Raw genomic sequence first — 19,808 nt, forward strand, 5'->3', positions numbered from 1 at the left:
AGAGCTTTGTAATGTTGTGAACAACCAATAAAAAAAAGAAAAAAAAAGAATTGAAAAAAAAAGAAAAATGCTATTATAACTATGTAAAATGTATATACTTGTTGAAAGGATTGAACAGTAAGGGAAATAGCTATGGCTATGGATGTTTCCGTATTTTTCTTATATGTGTTCTGAATAACAGATACAAACATACTCATAAAATAACTCTTTTATGTTCAAGTATAGGCAAAAAAGTGGCAATCAATTAATAAAAATTCCTAAATTTTAAAGAAATGATCACAGCATATGTCTTAGAGAAGGACTTTCTTTATTGTTTGAGTAAGGTTACGTAATAATCTGGTACTAACTAATCTGGCAATACCTGCACAGAGAGACAGAGGAAGATCCATGTTAAATAGGAAACAGCAAGCTCCCTTCATGCCCGACCTCAACCCAAGATTAGTGGCACTTCTTTCACCCTGGAGAGCTAGCAGGATGGAAAAGTTAAGCATCAACCTCTGGAGCCAGACAGTCTGGGTTTGGATCATTCTAGTGGTTAATTACTTAACCACCCTCTCCCTTGATTTCTAGATCCATAAAATGGAGTAAAAATAATTTATTTCCCAGGGTTGTTATGAGAATTTAATAAGTTGATAATTTCAAAATATTTGCAGCAGGGTCTGGCATAGCAGAAGCAGTGAGTAAAATGTTAGTTATTGATGTTGTAATTATATTCCTTATTTCCGGAAACAACAAATTCTGAAAAAGTGATTTGAACCTTGAGAGATCTTAGGACAATGCTATGTATGTAGAAGAAAGATAGAACAGCTGATTTTTCTGCTTCTAAAGAAAAGTACACTTTTTACTGCCTGGATTCTCTATTTGCCAATCTATTCTTTGACATTTGCTGAAAGAAGTTTGTAATAAATAAGCTATTTCTATTAAGTCAGGAAAACATATGTACAATGTACCATGCAAGAAAGTGAACTTATGGAAACTCCTCGAGGCAGACGTACTAAAGATACCTTGCACACATGAGTAAGAGTATGTCTTTTCACTTTTTAAAGACACAGAACCTAGTTTTATTTCCATAAAATAAAAATTTCTATGGCCATTGGCAATGCCAATCTAGGGAGTCCAGACCTTCCCTGTCCTCAAAGATGATGCCTGTCATTCCTCACGAGCTCTGGGGGAAATGGCAATGACAAAACTCAAGTAAAAACTGCAGGAATATAGTTTATATTTTTGACCTATATGGCTACTTATTAACTTAGAAGCCTGGCTTTGCCTTAATCTCACTAGACTTTTGTAAGATTATAAATCTACCAGCTAGTGAGAGAAAATTTATTGCTGATATCTTATTTAACAGATAACAGCAATGCATTGTTTAACAAATGCACTGGTTAAGACTGTACAAACACAATGTTGTTCTACTATTCCCAGCTCCATCTGCCCTATTCGACATTTAAAAATATTTTTAAAATATTTAAAAACACTTTAAAAAATATTTTTTAAATGTTGATGGGCCTTTATTTATTTTTTCATATATTTATATGTGGTGCTGAGAATTGAACCCAGTGCCTCAAACATGCTAGGCAAGTGTTCCACAACTGAGCCACAACCCCAGCCCCCTGCACCACATTTTATTATACAAGATTTCCAGCATACACAAATTCTGAATTTGAAGTTGAATGTGAATGCCAACATATCCCCCACCTTGATTCTACAATTATTAGCTTTTGCTATTTCCTTTTTCACATCCATTCATTATCCATTCACATTTGGGGTGTGTGTGGCTCATGATGAGTTTTAAAGTCAGTTGCAGGCATCAATATCCTATTTGATACCAAGTTTTAAACACTCCTGAATTTCCTCTGCTTACTCTCAAGACTAGTCCTGATCCCTCCAGCATGGTGGTATATATTTAAATCTGATCTCTTTCCCACACCTAGACACTACATCCAATCCAAACATGTCCTAAGTCAGCTGCCTATCCCGAAGACAAATTGTACCAAACTTGCTTAGACTCTTTCCATGTATCCAGAACTGTGTGCTTTATTCAATTCAGAATATTTAAAGCCAGAAATGGAAATTACCTGTTCTGGGGTCATCAACTCCAATGATCTTAGGATCTAAGCAGGTAACATATGAAGGAGGCTTATATAAGATATTTGAGCAAGTCTGTTTTTGGATACTGACAGCCTGAGGATAGAGTAGGCAATAAGAAGAAGCTGAGCTACCCAAAGAGTTTGAGAAAGCTGAGAATTTATGTGGAGGTGAGTCTTGCCTATCATCCTGTACTATAGGGAGCCCTGAATTTTAACCAGTTTAAGCAAGTCTAAGTAAGTCATCCTGTTAGTGTACTTAAAGGCATAAATTTATTAGAATAGCTAATAGAGTACACTGTCAAATAATCTTTGATTGCAGGTATTCTTGAATGCAATATTTATAAACATTCAGTTAAAAACAGACCTTAACAAAGCAGACAATAACACAGAGAAATCATTACAAATGCTAAGATGTTGTGTTTCTAGTTCATGCAAGTTTCTTGCCCAGGAAGCCGTTATTCCTCCACCTGTGGATTGGATACCTGTCTGTAATGAACCCAGAGGAATGAGTTTTCTCTCTGACGAGGTCTAGCATCTTTCCCTAGACATGTGCTGGGTGCCCATTGTTTGGATACCCATGAGCCTTGCAAATTAAATAGGACGACTTACCATGCAGAAGTAAATAATGAAGAGAAAAATTAGGATGTAGAAGAGTCAAGATATATGGAATATTACATGTTTTTTTTTTTCATGATTCTTCTGGCTACCTTTTGGGAATTCCCTCCCTTTCTGTTTGTTCTACTTATCAAATTCAGCAATACTTGCTCAGGTTGTTATTTTTTACTTCTGAGAATTGAAACCATCTGCACTGGAATACTCAGTATCTTCAGGTGGACTCTTGATTAGAAATCAGAAGTTATAATAATTCCACCCTCACAGTCTTTTCTTTGTATGTTCGATAATTAACAAATAGTTTGGAAACTCCCCACATAACTCTCCCCCACTTCTTAGGTGACTAATTTGAATAGTGCATATATCTCAGCCCTATTGTGTTAGGGTAGCTATGTTCTACTATTAGAAAACTCCACCCGGCTCTGAAGTGCTGTCTCATGCAGTTGTGGGTGCATGTGATAAAATTAGTTTCTGTCGGATGAATGTTCTCTTGTGATAGAGTAAATTCAACTACTTTTTTTCCCTCAAAGTTTTAGTGAATAAAATCGCTGGCAGTTCTTTTGGACTATGTCATACATTGACAAATTAAAATATATTCATGTAAGTTAAGCCTCCCAGATGTCTATCAAAGTGTTATTGTTAGATCTCACTAGAATTCTTCCATCTAAATGACTGCCATAGATCAAATTCAGCAAATGATTCTTTCTATTCCACTTTGGTTAGTCTCTGCCACGATTTGCACAAGTACTAAATTTATTGTTGGCTTATCAGATTTTTGTAGCTCAAATCTGAGTTTAGAATAGTGATTTTGAACTCTGGTTTTATAATTCCACTAGCTGAGTTTAAAAGGCTAATTTTCAGTAAAATTCTGAAAATTTTTATGAAAAATTTAACTTTTGTCTGTGTTTTAAACAGACAAAAGATATATGGACTAAGCATATATCTTTTAGAGGGAACAAATAGGCCTTACAAAGCAAATGGTCTCATCCTGAAAGAATAAGAAAGTATCCTTTAGACATTTAAAAAATATTCTCTTTCCAAAAATACACATATTTTGAATTTAGTTTGTTTTGCAGATTCTTTGCAAGTTTTACTTACAAATTTTAGAATAATTTTGTATAGTTATTGCTGTGCAGCAGGCATTATTCTGAAGACATTCATGTATCCCATGTAATCTATATAATGAGGTTTAGTAATTCATCCCATTTTACAAACGGAGAAATTGAGGCATGGAGAGGGAAAATTGTTCAAAGTCACAAAGTGTAACCCAGAAGTACAGCACCAGATTAGATAATTTCCAACTTCATTCACTAGAAGTTGACCATTTCCACTTAGAATTCCAGAAACACTGTCATGAGTGATGATCAAAATGGACTAAGCAATATATGAATAACTAAAGCAAACTTTGAATGTTTAAATAACTTGAGGAATTAAAAAAAGTACCTGAGCCTGACATGAGAATCTCTGCAGATGGAGTTTAAATTACTATGTGTTTTAAAATTCAACAGGTAATTCAAATGTGCAGCCAGGTTGAGAACCACTGATTCAAAGTCTTTTTAGCTATCTTAGTACGGGGAATCTCAGACTTTTGTATATACCAGAATCCCCTGCAGAGCTTGTTCATGCCCAGGTATTTGGGCTCCGACCCCAGAATTTCTTATTCAGGGTATGGGAGGAACTCAAGGTAAGTTGCTAGGTGACATGATGCTCATGCTGCTGGTTTAGGGAGCACACTTTGAGAACCCCTGTCCTCCTAGGCTTGAGTGGGAGTATAGTGTGGTGATAGAGACCTAGAAGAGATGGGGGTAATTCCCCAGTATCACATCAGTCCTCCTGCTGACACATCCCCCTACTGTGTTGATTTGCCCAATACCACTGATCAAGGATGAAGGGAGGAAAGAGAATGAAAACTTTGGGAAGCGAAAGGGAAGGGAAGAAAAGGAGGCAGAGGTGAAGCATTAACTTCTGGTTAGTAAATTTAAGCTTGAAACTCTATCATTGACCAAACTATATGTCAGTGATACACTGAATGTAAAAAGGGAATACGTTAAAGATGGTTATCCCCACAGAAGATAAACTTTTATACATCCTAAAGAGGCACAATGAGTGAGACTGGGACTGGAGGGGTGACATTGGGTCAGGGCTTGGAATGATTTCCAGCTCAGCTCCTCTAGGGCAAACTGAAAGCCTGAGGGAGTTCACTCCTTGAAATCAAGGGCAGGGAGAGACTGCCTTTTCCTTCCTCAGCATCAAGAAAGGAGACGAAGTGATCTGCTATGGAGATTACACTGGGATAGTCCAGGGCTTCTCAGTTGTGGGAGAATTTGTCCTTCTCCCAACAGGAAGTGCTCCGGGGTGAAAATGGGGGAGCAGAGGTGCTATTGACATCCAATTGGTAGAGACCAAAAATACTGCTAAACATCCTATAATGCACAAGACTTCTGAAGTTGAGAAAACCTAGGCTAAATACAGCCCCAGAACCAAGAGCTAGACTAACATGTCAGCTGATTTAGCAGTGAATGTGCTAAATGACCATTGTTATTGTGAGCCTGAATCACCTACCTCTTTACAGATTTGGCTGTGGGCTGAAAGTTGAAGGAAGAAGTAGTATAGATAAATACAACACCACCAAAGGGGGAGGAAAGTCAGGTAGAAAGAAACATCAGCCAACTCATCAACAGAACCTTCTCAAAATTTGTCTATAGCACAAAATTCCAAGATACAGGAATAAAACTACTAATAAGAAAGAGAACCCAAGAAAACCAGCAATTGAAATATGGGTTTAAGTAAAGAAAAAAGCTAAAATATTCAAAGACAAAAAAAAAAAAGAAAGAAAAATACTAGAAATATCTGAAAAATAACTTTTAAGAATTATTTAGGATCTACCAAGAAATAGAATAACAACCAAAACATTTTTGAAACAAAAATAAGCAAACATTAGGTGGTCATGAGAAACTATCAATTCAAAAAATTGGAAATCAGAACTTTCTCACTGAGAACAAAACTCAATAGATGGGATAATATCTTCATTGGACACAGATAAGGAAAGAAACTATGATGGTCTGTCTGGAACTGAGGCTTCCAGGACATGTGATGTTGGTGCTAAAACTGAGAAAGTGCTAGGAAAACTGGGAACAGTGGTCATCCTAGATACAGGTGGATGAAGAATTAGTGAATTGGAAGATGAAGCTGATAAACAGACTTAAAATTCATAACAGAGAGATGAAGTTATAAAAAAATGGAAAAGCAATTAAAATCATAGAATGAGACTTTTATATAATAGGAAATCTGGATAAAAAAAGAAAAGATAACTAGGGAGGAGGAAAAGGTTGGATAATAGTTTTGAGGATGGAATGATTGAGAATTAAAGAAAGTCCATAGGCTTTAGAGTAGGGTCAGCAGCTATAGCCTGTGGAGACAAATCCAGACTGCCACCTTTTCTCATAAACTTTTATTGGTGCACAGACACATCAATCTGTTGAAACATTATCTATGGATAGTTTCATTCTACATGAAATGGCAAAGATCAGCAGTTGCCTGCAAAGAGCCTGTGAAACCTAAAATACATACTATTCAGGTCTTTAGAGAAAATGTTTGTTGACCTCTACTTTAAATCAATACTATGAGCACCAAGCATGATAAATGAAAATAAATTCACATCTCTCTGAAGCACTGTAGATCTGTAGAACTTAAAGGTAAAGTAATACCTTGAAGGGAATGGCAGAATTTCATTTTCAGGGAATGACAATTAGTCTCAAAAGCACACTTAACAATAGTAGAAGTCAGAAGCCGTTGAAGAGTGAATATTAATTTAGAATCTGTATACTCAGGTAAACTATTATTTAGAAGTGAAATAAAATTAAAGATTTTAATCATACGAATAACACTATACATTGTAATGCATAACATGATTCCTTTCAAGTTGGTGTATGCATGGGATCATACGCTTCTACAACTTTGCCCTGTTTGACCAAGGCTTGAGCATGTGTCTCACTTTGACCAATTAGATGTGACTGAAAATAATGTTCATTTCCTCCAAGCTAAAGTTTCAAAAAATGGAAGTAGGGCTGGAGGATCATGTTCAGGAGATAATTACACTGCATTAAGAGCCTTGTCATGTTTGGGAGAACAACAATAGAAACATTGAATAATTTTAGAAATTCTTAGACAGGAGGCAAGAGGTCCTTGTGTTTGGGTCAAGCAGATAAAGGAATCCAGAGCAGAAGAGTAGCATGTAAGAAACAATGACAAACATGGAACTTTATGAAATATATTGACCAGTGTAATAGGGTTAGGAGAGCAGAAGCAAAGTCACATTTATGTGTGAAATAGTCATACATATGACATAGGAAGCACTGGAAAGTGATAGAGGAAGAGGGCAGGGTAAAATAAATGCACTGTAACAATCAGTTCTCCATCTGGGAAAATATAAGATACCTACCTCACATCACAAACATAAATAAAACCCTGACAATTAATGACCTAAATATGAATATCAAATCCTTAAGATAGTTATAGGACAATAGTTTTAATATTTTGGGGTAAGGGATAACTTCTTTAAAATGACATCAAAAGCAGAAACAATAAAAATCTTATTTTAAAATTTGACAGCATTAAGATCTTTTAAGTTCTGTATACAAAGAGACACTGAGACCAAAGTAAAGAAAAATCAATAGAAGATGGCGGAGTAGCAGCGCATAGCGGTCAGTATTAAGTATTTGGGCAGACTTCGGTTCTGGTCTCCGCAGCAGCAGTGATCGTTGAACGACGAGTGCCTAGGATAATTGTTCAAGATGCCGAATATCAAAATCTTCAGCGGCAGCTCTCATCAGGACTTATCCCAGAAAATTGCTGACCGCCTGGGCCTGGAGCTAGGCAAGGTGGTGACTAAGAAATTCAGCAACCAGGAGACCTGTGTGGAAATTGGTGAAAGTGTACGTGGAGAAGATGTCGACATCGTTCAAAGTGGTTGTGGTGAAATCAACGACAATTTAATGGAGCTTTTGATCATGATTAATGCCTGCAAGATGGCTTCAGCCAGCCGGGTTACTGCAGTCATCCCATGTTTCCCTTATGCCCCGCAGGATAAGAAGGATAAGAGCCGGGCACCAATCTCAGCTAAGCTTGTTGCAAATATGCTGTCTGTAGCTGGTGCAGATCATATTATCACCATGGATCTACATGCTTCTCAAATTCAGGGCTTTTTTGATATCCCAGTGGACAATTTGCATGCAGAGCCAGCTGTCCTGACGTGGATTAGGGAGAATATCATCTGAGTGGAGGAACTGCACTATTGTGTCACCTGATGCTGGTGGAGCCAAGAGAGTGACCTCCATTGCAGACCGGTTGAATGTGGACTTTGCCTTGATTCACAAAGAACGGAAGAAGGCCAATGAAGTGGACCGCATGGTGCTAGTGGGAGATGTGAAGGATCGAGTCGCTATCCTTGTGGATGACATGGCTGACACATGTGGCACAATTTGTCATGCCGCTGACAAACTTCTCTCAGCTGGAGCGACCAGAGTTTATGCTATCTTGACTCATGGAATCTTTTCTGGCCCAGCCATTTCTCGAATCAATAATGCATGTTTTGAAGCAGTAGTGGTCACCAATACCATACCTCAGGAGGACAAGATGAAGCATTGCTCTAAAATACAGGTGATTGACATCTCTATGATCCTTGCAGAAGCCATCAGGAGAACTCATATTGGGGAATCCGTTTCCTACCTATTCAGTCATGTTCCTTTATAATAGAATAACTTGAAGCTTTTTTAAAAATAAAATCAACCCTACCCCTTGTTTCCCTTAGTATTTGATGACAAATTCAGCCGAAGACCCAGCTTGCTCCAGTATAGCTTTCTACATCCCACATCATGTAAATGAGCGTTTATTGTAAATTGGGGGAAGACAGATTGAGATTAACTGCTGGGATTTCTTAACTGCATTGTCTCATTCTGGCTTCCTTAATGATTTTGTGAACCTTGCAGCTTTAACTAGAGTTCAGCTGCTTCAAGATCTCAGACTTCTGAGCGTGTTGAATAAGGCTGCTTAGATGGTTGGGGAAGCTCAGACTTTGCATGTGAATACTTTGGGGATTTTTCTTTGTCGGAACAACTAGCCACAAAGCAGCCCATGTGTGACAAGTTTCTCCAAGATCTATGCTAAATCAAGAACAAGAGCCCTCGGCAGCCCCCAGACCTATTCTCCTGAGCAAGCACCCTGTTAAGGCAGGAGCAGGCAACTCAGCCTGAAAAAACTCTTGGGTGGGATCCTGAGCGGGTAGGGGGTAGCACAGTGCAGCAAATGTTTCTTGGGAGGAAGAAGCCTGATTCATTGTCATCTGCTTGACCATGTAGCTTGTATTCCCTTTGTACCTATTCCTTTCTATGGCTTTACAACTTCAGCCATTTTGACCTTTTCCTGGCCAGATATCCTCTTGGGCCCAAACAATCATTGTATCATAGTCTTCTAGAACACAGACTTGCTTCCTGTTGTGTAATTGCTAACATTCACATTAGATATTTTGCTGTAGCTTAACCTTCCTTAGCCTACTTCCACCGTGGTTGTGGGTTTTAGGTGGTATACTAGTGCCTTTTAATTTAAGTATTTAATTTTCATCTTTCTTCCTGGAATCTGTTTGGCCTCTCCAATGACCTATCATTTCTGTTAAAAGTTTGATGTTAATTGTCTCTTGTAGAAGAAAGTAATAAAGTGTCTATGTGTGTGAAAAAATAAAATAAAAAAAAATAATAAAAAAAAGAAAAATCAATAGATTGGAGAATCAAACCTGCAATGTATGTAACTAGTATAGGATTAATGCCTATAATAATATAAGGAATTCCTATAAATAAACACAAAAACATAATTCATAAAAGAGGGACAAAGCACAAATGAAAATAATTTACAGAGGAAGCTGGTTGAATGTAAAGAAACGTAGAAAATGCATTCCATTTCAGATATTCTCAGGAAAATTAAAATTTAAACAACAATGAAGTACAGTTTTCATATAACAAACTCTCAAAGTTCTAGCAATAAATCTGACAATATCACGTTTTAGGGATAAAAAGAAATGCCAATTCTCACACAATTGTGGTGGTTAGAATGACTTTAGGGAACAGTTTTTTTTTTTTTAACCATCCTATAAACTTGAAATTTCACATGCCCTCTATGTAAAAGAATGTTCAAACTAGTATTGATTGACATTGAAAATGGCGACAAATTAAACGTTGGAGAATAGATGAATAAATCATCAAGGAATCAATTCAATCAATTCATCGATTCAATAGATTGAACAAAGGCACACACAGTCCAGATGGATTTGTCTTGAAATTAAGATAAGGGAGAGTGAAAGATCACAAATTGTAGAAAAAGAAGCCAATACGCTACTGCACGTCACTTTGTGGGTACACACAGATGAAATGAAAGTATAAAAACATGGCCAGGCTACCTTCAAAATAGTTGTTCCTCTGCTGAGGGAAGGAGGGGCATAGAACTAAAGTGGGAAAAGTGAAGGTTTTGATTATTATTTTTTTAAATAGATGCCAAAGCATTAATATATTTTAAGTGTGGGCATAGGTACATGAGCATTCAATGTGTTGTTTGTTTCATGATATTGTATTTTTAAAAAGAAGGACATGAGAAGAGAGAGTGCATATTCAATAATTAGGAAAGTGATACTGAAGGTACCAAATCAAGAACTGGAGTCCCATGCCCACTCCCTTGAAGAACAGGATGCCATAATTTAGTGTGGTTTAATGGGTTCTCTAGACATGACTCACGTTTCCTCTTATATGCACTGACCCATTATGTGAATGAAAGATATCACCTGGAATTTGAGCCTCTCTAGTCCTTGGCTTTCCATTACAGCAGCATTTTTACTTTTTAACACACTGGGCTAGATCTTGGGGCATATCCTCATAAAAGAAGGATACGAATTGGCCAGGGGTGATAATGTGTGAAAGTGAATGTGTTTGTATTTGGGAATGTTAGCATATCATTCAGTACTGTAATTGACCCTCTCAGCTTTTGTAGGAAAAGAATCATCTCCACTTGTGGGATGTGGTTTGGAAGCCCAGCTCTCCCAGGGAAACTTCCAGCATGGTTCCCTTTCTCTTTGATTTACCTGAGACATCAGTTCTCAACTAGGTCTCCATTGCAGTCCTTCAAAGGATTTATTTGCATGGTGTAGAACCCATTCCCTCAGAAAATAAATACTTCTTCTCTAACTTAGCTGTATTCAAACTTGGAGGCCATGAGTTTGAGGAATATGGGGATAAAACCAATATTTAAGCCCCAAGCTAAGATCAAAGCCATCCCTAGAGGATGCATTGTCACTTCAGAATGCACCCTGCCTCAAAATGTAAATCAGATAACAGCACCCACTCCTTGGTAGGAGTCTCCAGTGGCTGTCCTGGTGTACAACAATAAAATCAAATGTCCTGGTGTGAATGTTTATGTCCCTCCAAATTTACATGCTGAAAAGTCTAACTCCCAAAGCAACAGTTTTAAAAGTAGGATCCTTTGGGAGGTGCTTCTATCCTGAGGAGCCCTCCTGAATGGGTAGTGCCCATGTCAAAAAGGCCAAGGAAGCATGTTTCCTCTTCCACCCTGTGAGGACACAGGAAGAAGCTAGCAGTCCACAATCTGGGAGAGGGCCCTTACCAGAACCAAACCATGCTGATACCCTGATCTTGCATTTTCCAACTCCCCAAACTGTGAGAAATAAATTTCTGTTGTTTACGAACCACCCAGTTTAAAACATTTTGTTAGAGCACTTAAAATGAACTACAACCTTTAGGTCCTAGCAATCAAGTGATCACCACCTATCTCTTAAACCACCTCTTGTCACTGTCCTCTCCTGCTTATCCTACTACTATCCTGGTCTTTTTTCAGATCCAAGCTCATTCCTGCCTCATATTTTTATCACCTGCCCACTTCCCCAGCTTGAAACACTCTTTAACCCCCCTTTCCCCACGGCCAGCCCATTTCCACGCTTTGGAGCATCCATTCTTGGGTACCTACCTCAGGTTTGCATTTCAGAGACTTAGGGTGGGATCTTGAGATGGCTCATGTTTTAGAGGCTGCTCCTGTGATTCCAATGTGTAGTCAGTGGAGAATCACAGCTCTGTCTTACACCTCACCTGGTCAAAGACCAGACAGCTACCAAAGATGATGTCTCCCCTCTATTTTCCATCTCAGTTCCTTAGTTACCTCCTTCAGAGATCAGCACAATTTATGTAACTTTTTTTTTAACTTTGATGTTTTGGTCTATCATTTCTAGGGAGCAATGCATCTCCTAGCATGAGTCCTGGACATGTAGCATCAGTGTCCGCTGGCAATTTATTTTAAATACAAAATTTCAGGCCCCAGCTGCATGCAGTGGTGTTCACCTGTAACCCTAATGATTCAGGAGGCTGAGGTAGGAGGATCAAAAGCTCAAAAGCTGGGCTCAGCAACATAGTGAGGCCTTAAACAATTAGCAAGACCCTGTCTCTAAATAAAACATAAAATGGCTAGGGATGTGGCTTAGTGATTAGGCACCCCTGGGTTCAACTCCTAGTACAAAAGGAAAAAAAAGAAGAAGAAGAAAAAAGAAAAAAATAATTCAGGCCCCACCCCTGTCTTTCAGGCTGAAGTTTGAGAACCACTGCAGAAACTAGAAGCTTTGGGAATTCAGGCCCTGTGTGCTGTTCACTCTGACCTTTCTGCCTAGCAGGCTCAGACTTAGAGTAGGGGCTCAGGGCTCTTCTGTTGAATGAATGAGAAATAGCACTTTTTGAGCACATTTCTCCTGCCAGAATCTCACAACTAGATTGAAGGTTAGAAGAAAGGAGAGAAACAAACCAAAAATCCCCCACCCAAACAATTTTTACCTCATTTCTCAAAACCTTCTAAGGTTTATACATAAAAGATTTTTCTCCTCACAGTGAGCATACAAACATTTTTGTGCATTTTTAGAATATCTGCTTCTCCATTTTTCAGAGAGATCTCAGTTGAAATGTACCTAAAAATATCTGTCACATGAACAAAGATCATTCTATTATTTCATATTAGAACTGTGATTTGTGTAAGGACAGATGTTTCAAAAGTAGAATCTTACAGCCCTGTTCTCCCACTTCTGAATTCTAGCATCATAATTTGGAAGAACATCAGGGATCACTGAGACCAGCTGAACTGGAGAGAGACAGTTGAAGAGACTGGGCCAAGTTCCCAAAGGGAGAAGTGAGAGACTGAGCCAGGTTGGAAGATGAGCCCAGCACTGTCTGCCTGAAGCTCATCAGCCTTAAAATCTTGTAAATTTATCCCTATAACACGATAATGCCTTTCTGCTTCATTCTCACAAATTTCCATAGTTTTACTAATATAAGTTATAGGGAGAAGGCAATAAAAGGTGAATTTCCCATGACCACTTGAGCCATGACTGGACCCCCCACCCCAACCCCCGTGGATGGTGTCCTCTGGACAGCTAACTCAGCCTGAGGGAGGTGGTTATTAGTCACAGCAGTCACCCAAAAGGTGAGCTGAGGGGAGGAGAGTAATTTAACTATTGAATCCCCCTTTCAGAATCCTGGGGTGAAGAAACCATTGCCAGCAACTCCTTCAGCCTCCCATCCCAGGGACATCGGTCACATTTCAATGAAGTGAGCATTTGAAAACAGAAACACTTGCAGTGAGCACAGCAGAGGCAGCTCTGACAGCTGATTCCAGCTCTACCAGGGATGAGCACTAGCCTGGGAAGGGCCCTTCACACACATAATGGTGAGTCCTGGACTTTTCTTTGACCACCAGGTTGTCTTCCTATGTAACTACTCTTTGTAGGATGCAACGTAATGGAGAGAAGCTCAGGCTCTGAGAGATGACAGAACTGTGCTCATGTTCCAGTCCCAATGCTCAGTAGTTGTGTGGCTGTGAGCAAGATACTCACCCTCTTCAAAACTCAGTTTATTCAGCTATAGAATGGGAATAATAGCAGTCATTGTTTATAGAAATTGCTATAGAATTTAATGACATAGTGTATGTGAGGGCTCACTACTCCTAACTGCCAGTATCTTTCTCTCCCTGTGCTCCTTGGGAGTTTCTGTGCTTCCTTTAGACATTAATACTTGGGATTGGGGATGGGAAGGGGCCACCATTCATCAGTGTCTGGTGTGTGCCTTCAATCTTACTGTCTACACTAATACTGCAGGATAATTATCACCACCACCATCATCATCGGATGAGGAAACAAACTCAGAACTTATGTGACTTGTGAAAAGACCTACACTAGTGAGTGAAGCTAATCATAAGCAACTAAAGTGTGGTCTTTCGATTGTGTTATGGAGTCTTTCAAAGAGAAAAAATAATGTATTTCTGCCATTGTTGTAGAACATCAAAGGTAATGTTGGGGAGAAGAAAATAAAGGGAAATACTTTCTTTTTAAATATAACCTTGACAATCTACAAAGAGAGGCAAATATATACAAAGGTAGGCACGTAGATTCCATAATTGCACTAAGAAATTTACTTGCTTTGCCATTATTAGTAAGAAAACTTAAAATGTGTTTTTTTTAATCAAGAAGAAACTGGAGTTAGAAGTCTTAAATATATGTATTTTTTCACTTAATTTCCTGATAGTTCTGTGAATAGAAAATCATCAATGTACATCAAAGAATGCTTGTGATAGTCTAGTCTATATTATCATAAAGAAAGAGAAAGAAAAATAAAACTAACCAAAATTTCCAACTCTATTACACTAAAGAAAAGAGAAGCAATCAAAAATCTCCAATCTTATGGAAAAAAACTAAGCTAAATTATGGAATACCACATAATTGTCAACAATGCTTTAATCATTAAAAATTGCATCATAACTTAGATCTATCATTCAAGATATTTTTAAATAAAAAGGCAGGTGAGGAAATGAAAGTATGATAACAGAAAATTATAAAGTACATATTTTAAATGATGAAATTATACACAGATCAGTACTAATTTAACAATGATTGTCTCTCAAGTGAGAGGACTATAGAAAAAGTTTACTGTTTCATTTCTGCATATCTATATTCCGAATCTTGAATATGTGTTACTTTATAATAAGCAACCATAATTATTTTGGGAAAACATCACGTATATATTACAAGAAATGCACACTATCAAGTTAAACTCTCTTTTCTTCTATTGTCATTTTGTTTCCACTAAAAAAAAAAAAAAAAGAATCCATTATATTCTCCCTCTTTGTGAGCAACAGTGTCCTTGTTTATTTTTTGAAGATCTTAGTAATTAAGGTCAAGCTGTTTTTTTTTTATTAGAACATTATAGTTATGCATAGTAGTTGGTTTTATTTTGACAAAATCCTACATGAAAGGAAGTTGATTTCAATCCCCATTGCCCACTTCTCCCTCCGCCTCTTCCCTCGTTTTATTCTCTTCCTCTACTCTATTGATCTTCCTTTCTCTAGTAACTTTGTTTTTGATTGACACTTTCTACATATAAATAAAGGTGAAATTCTCTGTGGCATATTCATACATGTATATAATGTGAGTTTATTAAATTAATTTAATTCTTCTTCCCTCATCCCTCCCCCTTACCTTTCCATCTCCTTCTACTCCTCTGATGTTCTCTATATCTTTGAAGCTGTTATTTTAAGAGTCCTGGACTCAAAGGCTTGGTTTGAAAGCCCTGTGGAGATTTGTAAGTCACACCTCTGCTGGTGACTGCCTTCCCCTACAGATTGGGCTGTTACAAAGAGGCTGGTGTGCTGCCATCTCCCCATCCTGGTCGCTCCCCTCCCCTATGACTCTGCAACTCTGACCCCTTCTCTCTTCCTTCCTCTCTTGCCCCAGAAGGTTTCTTTCTCATCTCTATACTTTCCCCATCCTGAAATGAAGGGCTTCCAGACTACGAACACCTGGGATGAACCCTTTGCTCTTCCTATTCCAACCAAGCAAGTGTGGGAGCCATTGTCTCCAATCCTGCACTCCCGCAAAGGGAAGTCTCCTCTCTACAGTAAGAGAAAGGACAAGGCATCTCTGGTCTGTGGGGGTTGAAATGATACAGGGTAGAAAATGAGCTGTCTTCTGAACTCAGGAAGCATTAATTCCACATATATATTTTGGGGGTTGAGTTTTTACAGAGAAATAATAGGAAACCATGAAGCAGATTATTGGTACTGTAGTTCAGCCACATTGTAGGTTAAATGAGTGTTATGATACCCCCTGGAAACCCACCCTATTTCAGTGTGCTCCAAATAATGACTTTCAATTAATTTTGGGAACACTATGTGTCCCTTAAAATTTGGACTATTTGAGTTTTGTTTGCTTCTTTAATTAAAATAATAAAATACACTTTTCAAGCAAGAGAACTGCTTTTGCGAAATCTCCTGTGTTATCAAAATGGCACCCACCTCAGCAATACTGCCCAGTGTCTGCCACTGAAGCCCTCTTCTGAGCTCCAAAGTGCTCATCCTAGGAAACTTGACTTTGTTACTGGTTCTGACACCCAACTCTCTTAAGAGGCAAAGAAAGACAAAGAATACAACTTTTCTTTTGCAAAACATAGCGGTCTTCCTCTGTTCTGACAGCTAGTCAGAAAGGGGAACTCCTGAAGCCACAGTTTCTCAACGGGTGTAATAAAGACGCAGCAGCTTCCTTAGCACACAGAACAGAAATGAAAGGAGCGAAAATTCCAAAGACTTGGAGGGCATGGCCATGAGACACCCCACCCCCTCTCATTTGATGGAGAATACCAGCGGATGTTTGGCAAGAGAGCAGGAGAGTCAGAAAATCTATTACTTACCATTGTGTTTGAAAAGAGTGGATGAGCCTGGCACTCAGTGACCCTGGTGATGCTGTGACTTGGACAGTGAATGTGCAGTTTAGCTCTGAAGGGTGTACTTCCTTTCTGAGCTGTGTGGTCTGACCAGCCTTCACACATTGATATGGAAGGCTGTATTTGCATGTTATCTCAGCTCTCGAAACATTTGTATAACTGGCCAGGTTTATCTCGCTGTTATACTGTAGTAATGTGAAAACAAGAATAGGTGAATCTTTGAAGTCTAAAAGATCGATGAAAATCTTTTAAAAAGGTGCCTGAATATTGAAGTCTGTGGGCATTATTACCTGTTTTATTTAAAAATCTGTATTTGGGGATACATGTATATATGTATATGTGTGTATGTTTTTCTCTCTGTCTGTCCTATTGTCTATGAAATCTGTCTGTTCTGTTGTCTATGAAAGACGTACACTAAAATGTTAATAGTGGTTGACTTGTGTGGAGTATTGTTACAAAGTAATCATTTTGTACACCTCTGATTGTTTCAAGTTTTCTATATTGAGTACATAGCACTTGTGTAAAAAATAAGCATCCTCCCATAAAAAAGGATAAAGATCATTTTTATCAACAACCCTAAATATATTAAAACTCATATAGGTGGTACTAAAATGGTAAAATTTTTCATAAGCTTATTATAGAATTCCATTCATTTCACTCATAAAGTAAAGAACATGTCAATCCACTTTGTGTATTAATTTGAGGGTGATATTTGTTGACAGCAGACACTCCCATCTCTGACACTGGTAAACTGGATATGCCAATGGCATTTTATTATAATCCAAACTGTCATTCTTTCCAATCATTCATAGCACCTCTCTGAACACATCATGATATGTAGACTTTACTCTTTTGTATTAAATATATAGCCTGATAAAAATGTAAGTTCTGAAGCAAAGGTCATCTATGTTTTGCATTGTAAATGAAAGATATCTGATTCCTTAGTTTGAGTTTATAACTTTCTAGATTTAAGTACGATAGTGTATTTTTAGTGTAGGGTCACTACATTTCTATACTTGATATTAAGCTAAACCTACTACATTTATACAAAATAATGTGTTTAAACGGGTGTTTTCTATTAGTTCCTAAAAATAAAAATGTTTTTCAAATTCAAGATGTCATTAGAAATATATATAGTGTTATAGTGGGACAAGACAGAAAGCCAGGGCAGAGAGCAAATACCAGAAGTAGAGAATTTGATAACTTCCTGGAAAGAAGGGTGCTGCTTGAGGCATGGTCAGAATATATGTAGGTTTAGTCAAGGAATCTAAGATTGCAGTCTCTGGCACACAATGAATATTCCATGAATGAATGGAAGAGGAAGTTCAAAGCAAGAAATAGTGTCACCAGGCTTTCAGATACAACACATTTGCAGAGGAAGGCCTTGAAATGGATACATTCTTTACCTTGACGGGAACACTTCTGATCAACTATCTGTAGGAAGACAGATTTCACAGCACAGGTGGAGGTTGGGGATAGAAGCAGTGGTTATCAGCCCTTCTGCACATCACCTGGGAAGCTTAAAAAAAAGTCCACTTCCCTGTGAATGACATTGATCAAATTTTGCTCTGTGCATATATGAATATGTCACATGAGTCCTATTTATATGTATAAAGGTAATGCACCAATTTAAAAAAAATAAATAAATAGAAGGAAGACCAATAGAGTAGGGGAAGAGGATTAGGAGGGAGGGAGGAGGAGAAGGAAAGAAATACTAGGGAATGAAATGGAGCAAATTATTTTATGTGCATATATGAATATGTCACAATGAACCCCATTATTAGGTACAATTATAAGACACTCGTAAAACGTAATCAAAATTTAATTTTTTAAAAATATATTTTTAGTTATGGATGGACAAAATCCCTTTATTTTATTTATTTATTTTTATGTGGTGCTGAAGTTGAACCCAGGGCCTCACACTTGAGAGGCAAGTGTTATACCACTAACCTACAACCACAGCTTCACTCCAGAGTGTTAAATCAAAATCTCTGGGATTGGGACCCATGAATCAGTATTTTTTAAAACTCTCCAGATGATTTCAAAGTGTATGCATATTTGAGCACCCATGCCCCCAAAGGAGAAGCAGGTGACATATTAGTGAAGTGGGGAACAGATTACTAGGCCAGCCTTGCAGGTCGTCAATCCTAACATATGATGTTGTCTTCTACCAAATTTTACCAATGTATTTTCACCATGTACTACGTAATTGCTTATTCTTGATCATTCTATGATTTTTGCTCTATACCAATAAGTCGAAACAAAATTACATGATAAATAGATACCCAGCAATTTCTAGTTAACAATGCAGCCACTTAGACAAGTCTGATGAAAGGAACTTTGAGTTTCAATTCATTCATTTTAATTTCCCTTCAATTTGTCCTTACTTCTAAACACAGTTGAAAGTAATTTTTAAAATATAAATTCAGCAAGCTCTCAAACACACACATTTAAGAAATATATTTGGCTGAGACAAGAAAGGTAAGGACTGCAGTTCCCAAATAGGACTAATAATCCACCAATAGATTTTTATTTTTAGCTTTTGAAGCATAATCGCTTTTTAAAAAATATGCCAAATTTTACATATGTAAGTGTATTTCCTGTGAAGTCAAGTAAGTACATAAGTCCCTGAGCAGGAAGATGAAACAGGAAATGCAGTGAACACAACAGACAATACAGTGATATCATCTAAAACAGATAAATATCTATGTATACGGCATGGGCTGAAGTTACTCCTGCTGGTAGAAGGGAGAAGAAGCTCAGAGAATGCAAAAGTGGTTCCAATTCTTCAAACACTGGAACACCGTGTATTCTGTTGCATTCTAGAGAATTGCTTTTGTTCAAGGTAGAAGGAGTCTGTCTCTCCAATCACCCAAGGTAGTGGTGGGTAAAAACTGTCAGGTTTAGATACACTGTTGGGTAAGGAAACAAACTTCATTTTTTTTCAGGGTGTGTGGGTACTAGAGATTGATCTCAGGGGCATTCAACCAGTGAGCCACATCCCCAGCCATATTTTGTATCTTATTTAGAGACAGGGTCTTACTGAGTCGCTTAGTGCCTCACTTTTTCTGAAGCTGGCTTTGAACTCTCCATCTTCCTCATCTCAGCCTCTGGAGCCGCTGGGATTACAGGTGTGCACCACGGTGCCCAACCTGACTTTATTTTTAAAAGTCAGTTTTAAAGGAGATAGAGGAGAGGAGAACTAACACAGCTTAAGTAACACGAGTGACCATTTCTTAAAAACATCATCAATGTAGTAGTAACTAGGCTTTTAAAGGAGCATGTTAGCATTGAAGATTAGAAACAT

At 37.9% G+C, this 19,808-nt stretch overlaps 1 protein-coding gene and 1 pseudogene across 3 annotated transcripts in view; one reads left to right on the plus strand and one right to left on the minus strand.

Moving 5' to 3' along the window:
* The window catches only part of FYB1 (FYN binding protein 1), a 170,529-nt gene extending 154,023 nt beyond the window's left edge, over positions 1–16,506 (minus strand). For both annotated transcript variants that reach the window (XM_081293860.1, XM_081293858.1), the window contains exon 1: positions 16,469–16,506. In XM_081293860.1, coding sequence (XP_081149986.1) covers positions 16,469–16,471 — 3 coding nt within the window. In that variant the 5' untranslated portion in view covers positions 16,472–16,506. The remainder of the gene's footprint in view (positions 1–16,468) is intronic.
* On the plus strand, positions 7,377–9,279 carry LOC308657328 (ribose-phosphate pyrophosphokinase 1-like; annotated as a pseudogene). The gene has a single exon. The product of its transcript is annotated as a ribose-phosphate pyrophosphokinase 1-like (transcript).
* Positions 16,507–19,808: the final 3,302 nt, after the last annotated feature.

Source organism: Spermophilus citellus (genome assembly GCF_964194105.1).
Source record: "Spermophilus citellus genome assembly, chromosome: 1".
In the NCBI taxonomy this organism is placed as follows: Eukaryota; Metazoa; Chordata; class Mammalia; order Rodentia; family Sciuridae; genus Spermophilus; species Spermophilus citellus.